General features: G+C 29.5%; 1 protein-coding gene across 1 annotated transcript; it reads left to right on the forward strand.

The window, feature by feature from the left end:
• Positions 1-3,669: 3,669 nt before the first annotated feature.
• Positions 3,670-6,164, forward strand: LOC123298441 (trypsin-7-like). Its single transcript, XM_044880441.1, has 7 exons — positions 3,670-3,703; positions 3,772-3,830; positions 4,178-4,269; positions 4,716-4,857; positions 5,348-5,461; positions 5,528-5,671; positions 5,977-6,164. The coding sequence occupies exons 1-7, from the start codon at positions 3,697-3,699 to the stop codon at positions 6,124-6,126; spliced, it is 708 nt and encodes a 235-aa protein (XP_044736376.1). The 5' UTR covers positions 3,670-3,696; the 3' UTR covers positions 6,127-6,164.
• Positions 6,165-8,020: the final 1,856 nt, after the last annotated feature.

The raw sequence follows: 8,020 nt of genomic DNA on the forward strand, positions 1-8,020 counted from the left end.
ATTTTAAATATCCACTTCACTGTTTTTGATTCCGACCGATTGAATCAAAAATTTTTCCTATTCAAGAGATGGAATTTTTTACTACGGTACGCTAGCCTGTAAACATACATGATGTTATTCGAAATATCTCTATATATTGTAATAAATATAATGGTATTTAATTCTTTGAATATGTTTCCTTATTTTGTTAAAGGTTAAAATATGTATACGAAAAGGTTTTATAATAAATCTTGAGATGCATTTTATTCGAAAAGGTTAAATCGGTTTTTCTATTTTATTGTTATCAGTATTTACTTTATCAGCTGAATGGTGGTATAATATATATTTTTTTTAAGTATTTAAAGCTTTCGTATTTGGTGACATTACTAATTTATATTTCAATTCAATTGTGTCAGCAATTCGAGTACTGATTTAAATGTGACAGAGTGGAAAATAACTTACGGCTCATTCTCATATCTATCAATAGACCACCAACTCCGTTACACGGGATTTTTATATATTAGATAAGTAGACAATAAAAGTATTATGTTAGTAAACTTTCTATGATTTTAGACCACCCCTTTTTTACAAGCAAAAATAAGAAAACTGCGAAGCGCCCCCCTATAAACGATTAGATCTAAGTATCAAAGAGTTTATGGTACAAAACGTAAGTTTATGGTAATATAATTTTGTGAATACAGCAATATAGCTGATATATCAGAATAACACATGCCATATAATTTGTAAAGACATATTTATAAAAAATTTAAAAAAATTCAAAAATTAATTTGACAATAACATAAACTACAGATTTCTGTAAAAGTAGTCATTTGACAATACAATAAATTACTTAATGAATAATTACTATTACACATTTATAAAATAGAAAACCATACATATTAAGAACTTTTCAAAAACGAAAACACCCGACAGAAAAAATGTTCGTAAAAGATCGTGTAACGTCATAATGTTAGTTTAAATTTGTATACAGTGTATACTATTCAATTAACATTATTACGTCACAGCGGTGATTTACGAACATGTTTTTGTCCGGAGTTTTCCTTTCTCTTTTGAAAAGTTCTTTTAAAAACTGCCTGTAATTTTAAAATTATTATGAAAAAATGAAAACAGTTTTGTTATCAAATTTATATATTATCTTCCCATTTTTGTCAAAAAAAAAAATTTGGTCCAAAATTCCAAATATAAATGAACGAATTTTAAAATAAATATTTTATTTGAAACAAACTGAAATTTTTCTGGCGTGAATGTTTTAGAGGTTTTTTTGTAGTAATCAGATAAAACATGCTTATCGCAATATAATTGATTATAAAATATAAAAACGCAAACAGAATTTAAAAACAAGTGAAAACAAACAATTGACTGAGTTTATTGTTGAAATACCATGCATAGTCAGTGTTGATTTCTTTATCACATAACACATGTATAGACAGTATGTATAAAATGTATAGACAGTGTCATACATTGCGCACTCATTTGTTTTTTTGACGTCACGTAAATAACAAAAGATATTCACTTTTAAACAAACACACATACAACATACAAATACTATAAAATTTGCACCTAATTATCGCCCTCGTGGGTAAACAGTGATGTTTACAAAAAAATGTTTCAAACAAAAGTTTTTTATTTTTTTATAAGGAACATTTTTTACATTTAAACTTTTGTTCTATCTCTAACGGTTTACAAAATGGGTCCTACGGACCCAAGACCCAATTGACCTATGATGCTCATTTACGAACTTAGCCTCACTTTTTACGTCCTGAGTAAGCTGTAAAAATTTCAGCTCGATATCTTTTTTCGTTTTTGAGTTATCGTGACCACACACGGACGGACGGACGGACGGACGGACGGCCGGACGGCCGGACGGACGGACAACCGGAAATGGACTAATTAGGTGTTTTTATGAACAGCTATGACAAAATTTTTTTCCTAGCATCATTATTTTTAAGCGTTACAAACTTGGGACTAAACTTAATATACTATGTATATTTCATATATGCATGGTATAAAAACTTTTGAAAAACATAAATACAAAAAATAAGTAAAAAATTTATTGGAAAAATTTATTTGATCGCTAAAGATATTTCATTTTTTGAGATATACGATGCTCTTAAGTCTTTAATTAAGGAACGTCTAATTAGTAATTAATTTTTTTTCAGTATTAATAATACATCTTGTACATCATACTTCATATTGAAGTGATATTTCTGTTTCATTCTGTATATTAATTATATCAGCACTCCAGAATAAAAGTGCACTTTATACAAGTGTAAGCTCGATATTTATCTTTATGTTAAATAAATACAAATTAAATGTACCTAATATGTAAATTATAATTCTACTTAATAATTTTAAATTGTTTTTTTTTAAATATATTTTCTTTTTAATGGTCATAAATTGCATATTCATTATAATTTTATTATAGTTTCAAGGTTACCTGTTTTAATAAAGAAGAAATTCTTTTCAAAGAAAATTTTTCTTTCAATTTTATTTAAATTAAAAGAAAAAATTCTATTGCAATTTAACGTAATTTACATCATAATAATTATAGAAAATATTTTTTAATAAAAGTATTTTTATCGCAATAAACATAAAGCACCTCTTAGAAGTGTAATTTTTCGTAGTTATTATTTCACACCGTTCATAAAATCATTCCATAACGAAACGCTGAAATTGGACTCAATAAAATTATTGTTTGGTTGACTTTAAACGTCTACTTCATAATTTTTCTATTACCGTTATTGCTCTTGCTGCAGCTGTAGCAATCAGTTTTACAATGCAACATTTTAATGATTTCCAAACGTTCATAATCTTGGAGTATTAAAGCGTCATCAGCAATAATTTTCGTATATCGCTGTAGTAGCAAATTCATTATTGAATTACAAATGTCCTAAAACATTTACTTTAAACATTTTTTTCTAAAATTAATGTTTATGAAGTTATAACGCGTTTAAGTTGCATTACACCTATAGAAAATTGATAATTGTTTCTTGCACTAATATACAGGAGTTATTTTAAAAATAGGTTTATTATAATGTACTGAATGTAAATACACAAAATCCTTACAAATTTGGAGGGTGAAAGTGCAGCCATTTTAAGAAAAACTTTACGGCCTATAACCCCGCAACCTTGAACTTTAAGCCATAAATGGTAATGAACTTTTTTGTAGATACCTAATTAAATTTCCTATATTTTTAGTAATTTTTTTTTTAATCTTAAAAAAAATTTTAAGGGGCGGTCGTTGCTTTTTATTGGCAATTATGTCACTACCGTTAATATTTTTCATATATTTATTGAATTTTCATCATTACGACATTATATAGCCTCTTGTGCTATTAATTTTGGATAAGCAAACATACATCTACAAATGTACTTGAATTTTTTTGGACTTCCTTCTTCTGTCTCTTCCAAAACTTCTTCGCCACTTTTATCTTATAAATGATAAACAAGATATACGATTTCCTTATTAACGATAGGAAGAAAAGGTCTTGACTATAATTTCTCACTCTATTTCATTAACTTTATTCCATTACGAGCATAATGTGTTCTTGGTGTGGTTTTAAACGATTAAAAACTATTTTCCCAGCAGTTTCCGTGGATATGACATCAAATAAATTGTAAATTTCGGCAGGTTTTATTTGTTTTATTTGACATTTACCCAAATGGAATAAAAAATAGGTATACATTATTTAGAAAATGCACCGTAAGTATTAATATTTTTCATTGTGGTTCGATATTATTATCCATCTCATGTGCTTTTTGTTGGTACAGCGTGTAAAAGTTGTGTTGTGGGTGGCGAGGATGCTCAAATGGGTGACATTCCATTTGTCGTAAGTATATTATTACAATTATGATACCCCACGATTATCATTAGTATGGCGTCGCGATTTGACGAAAAATGAAATATTGCGTAGCCCGTTTAAAAAAGTAAAAATTTAGAATAAAATTGTTAATGCCACTTGAGGTATTTTAAAAATTTTTAAGTCTGGAGGTAAAATTTATTTATTATTAAGTTGATCATTTTTAATAAATACATTAGAGAATCACACTTTTATTTCATCCAAAATATTATTATAGCCAATTCAAAAAATTGCATTGTAGCAAGGTATAAAAATTTCAGTTGAGATGTTAATTTCGTAACTTCCTCAATGGATTATTAATTAAATTTAAAATATAGGTATCCTTGCGAAATGAAGCTGGAGAACATCAGTGTGGAGGCGTTTTAATTTCTGCAGACTGGGTTTTAACAGCAGCACACTGCATTCACAAGTAAGATCTTGCTCAATTCAAACTTCTTAGATTTCCACAGGAAAATATCATCATGTTAGTCTAAATTTGAAAAAACCAAGTGAAAACAATTGATTGAGTTAATTGTTGAAATTGATTGATTTTCAGCTTGACATCTCTTTATTTTTTTAGTTATCGTGTTGTCGGGCGGAGGGACAGACATTCAAACGGATAATCGGAAAAGGATTTTATGAACACCTATGCCAAAATTTTGTTCGTAGCATCAATATTTTTAAGCGTTACAAACTTGGGACTAAACTTAGTTTGCCTTGATATACCTTGGAGTCTTTATTATTCAAATTGATTTATTGTATTCCTCGATGACTAGAGCATCGTGGTCAAGCTCGATAAATTAAGTCTTTGTATTTGCCAGTGAAAATCAAGCTACCGAAGTTTAATTTTACAATAATTGTGAACTTGTGTTTCAGAACTGGCGTTGTAACCGTTCAATATGGCGTTGTTAATATCTCTAACACTCCGTGTTTGAAATCAGTAGTTGAAATATGCCACATAATAATCCACGAACATTTTGACCCAGAGAGAAAGGCAAATGATATTGGATTAATAAAAGTGAGTTGATTTTAATTTTTTTTTATACATAGCTAGACGTAATTTCGAAAAAGATATACAGGACAGGGTAAATCGAACTGTGTTAGTTATAATTATTTTGGCACAGCGAATAATTTATTCGAATTTTATTACTTTCCTATCTTGGTTACTTATATCTAGCTCAACTTGTTAGATATACTAGATATGAGCAACCAGCTACATTACCGAAACAAGACGAACCAGTAAGTCTGATGCTGTTTTTCTATTAGTACATCAGAAGTCATTATTTTTTCAAGTCATTCAGTCCAGTATCTAAAGGCTTCAAAAATGTTGTATACGAATATGTTCACTCAGTACTTGTCGGAAGGCACAAAATTATGTAGGCGACCTAAAATATCATTATATATAATTTTTGACGTGTTCTGTTTCCTGTTCCTCTGTACCCTGCTCTGTTCGTACTGTGTCACAAGTTTTTTATGTTTTTAGTACTATTTTTATTTTGTTCTTGTAGTTAGCCACACCTATTAGATTTACTAAATATGTGCGTCCAGCGAAATTACCTGAACAAGACGAACCAGTAATGGCAAATGCAAAAGCAGTGCTGGCTGGGTGGGGTCGTATTAGTGTATGTATAATTTTTGAGAATGTTCCCAACTTTAGTATAAAATCTTAATGATCATTATTATTATAGACTTTTGGTCCAGTATCTAAGAGATTGCAAAAAGTTTGTTTAAAAATTTGGTCCCTTGAATCTTGTCGACGAGCACATTCAGATGCTGTCCACGACACGAATTTATGCGCTGGTGTACCACAAGGGGGGAAAGGACAGTGCAGCGTAAGCAGAAAATCTATTTTAACATAAGACAAAAAATTTTTTAATTGATGGAAAGTGAATAGAATTTTAAAGGATTAATTTAATTTTTTGGATTTTCCTAGCTTAAATATTCAAAGGGAAAAATATGTTTTAGACTCTAAAAATAGAAGCCTTTCATTTAATGAGTTCTTCAACGTTAGTTGAAAGTAGCAATATATGCTGTTAAAACGAGAGTGTTTTTGAGAGTTTAATTTATCGTTTGTTGAAACTGGGCTAAGTGTTTCTAGGACATACTGTAAACTTATATGTTTTGATTTGTATTGTAGGGTGACTCTGGCGGACCATTGATTGTGGATGGGAAAGTCGTAGGACTTGTATCCTGGTCTGTAAAACCATGTGCCCGTGCAGGATATCCGGGTGTATTCACACGAGTAGCAAGTTATAGAGACTGGATTCATTGTAAGACAAAAGTTTAAAATTGTTACGTGAATTTGGGTATTGTTATATTTATAGAAGGGGCTATAATTTTTATGTTTTTATTTAAAAAATTGAATCCATCATTTTCAAATAATCATAACTCCACTCTCTACAATTTTTGAATTTAGTTCTAAAACATATTTTTTTCCACAAAACTCGCCTTCCCTGTAAAATATATGTTTTTAAAATAAAATTTGAAGATTGGAAAAAGTGGAGGTATAACATTTCAAGATGACTGATTCAATTGGATTTATTTTAATAAGATTTTGTATTAAAAATTAGAATGTATTAATTTACTGTGGAACAATAAATCTTAAACATTGAATGTTATTTCCCTTCAATTAGCTTTTTTCCTCTGAAGATTAAAAAAAGATCCTCTAGATGGCAGGATATATTTGTACCCCTCCCCCCTGGTGTTGCCATCTAGCGGATCTTTTTTTTAATCTTCTGAGTAAAAAGACTAATCAAAGCATTATATTTTTTAAACATTATCATATTGTCATTGAATCCGTGCATACAATAATTAATAATTCCAGGCTTTTTTCTCTGAAGATTAGGGGGGGGAAGACTGGGGGGGGGGGTAAAAATATATTCTGCCATCTAGAGGATCTTTTTTTAATCTTCAGAGGAAAAAGGCTAATTGAGAATTGAAAATTGTACATGTTGCTGAGTTAGTAAGGAGTAATGACATTTTTCGTCACTACGTTTCTTTAAGCAAAGTGAAATGACATTAAAAACCAATTATGAATGTACAAAATACACACATATGCTATTAATTACAGACATTTTTTTAATTGATTATGAACATAACAATTAATCTAAGAATCCCTAGTAAAATATACCTTCTTCCAATATCTTTTTTATAAGTGATGCAGTTGATAACAACCTGATGTTAGTTCTTTGTAGTGTAAGTAACTGAAATTCGCTAAAAGATATTCCTTTTTGAGAACTTTTAGTTGTTCCATAAACTGATTTGGCTGACGCATTCTTCTAATTGTTACATCAACAGCCACTCAACTCAACAAAATGTTACTCTAGTACAACACTATAACTAAAATAGAAGTGGAAGCTACCCCCAATTTCATTTCCTGGATATTATCGTATGAAGTTGGTACTATAAAAATATATATAATAAACTAACTTCTTGACGATACCCATAAAGTTGCTGTTTCGTATGTATACAGATTTGCTATTTGGTTATTTAAAACCTTTTATATTTTCCAAAAATCACGGAAAACTAAAATTTTAAACGCAAAACAAAAAATATGAAGAGTGGTTACACTGTTCTTCTTTAACACGATTACAATAATTTGTAATTTATTGTAGAAATTAGCTTAAATATTAGTCACTCCTTGAAAAACTGTGTCAAAATGAGACTTTGTTTGGAGTATTTTGGACATCTGCCCCAAAGTTCAACATTTCGGTACAAAACTTTGTAGACAACACTTCATAGCATTAAGTATACGAAAGTTTTCTTGAATTTATTAGCAATTCTTAGGAAATTCACTATACCGCTTTCTTGTATATACGTATAGTTATTTGAATTATGACTAATTTACACTTGTTTAGTACTTATCCTTTAGATAAGTGATAAGTGCAACTGCTTTTTAACCTATTTGGTGACAAGTGAAATTGCTTATTAACAAAAATGTATTTTGGACATGACATACGTTTGCAAGGGATCCCCTTAACAAACAATCAAAAGCACACATGTATTCACTTATGACTTGCACCAAAAAAACTTACGATGATTGTTAACAAGTTTACATGATCTACACGCGATAAGTGCTTTAAAAGGTGAAGGGAGTCACTTGTATTAATACAAAGTACCTACACTAAATATTACAGAAGCGTTATCTATATGCACTTTTGACCAGATAGAAACAAAAAAGG

Source organism: Chrysoperla carnea, chromosome 4, assembly GCF_905475395.1.
Source record: "Chrysoperla carnea chromosome 4, inChrCarn1.1, whole genome shotgun sequence".
In the NCBI taxonomy this organism is placed as follows: Eukaryota; Metazoa; Arthropoda; class Insecta; order Neuroptera; family Chrysopidae; genus Chrysoperla; species Chrysoperla carnea.

Coding starts and splice junctions, on each gene's coding strand:
- LOC123298441 (XM_044880441.1), top strand. Junction 5,462..5,527: donor CTGGGTGGGGTCGTATTAGT/GTATGTATAATT, acceptor TTATTATTATAG/ACTTTTGGTCCAGTATCTAA. Junction 5,672..5,976: donor GGGGGAAAGGACAGTGCAGC/GTAAGCAGAAAA, acceptor TTTGTATTGTAG/GGTGACTCTGGCGGACCATT.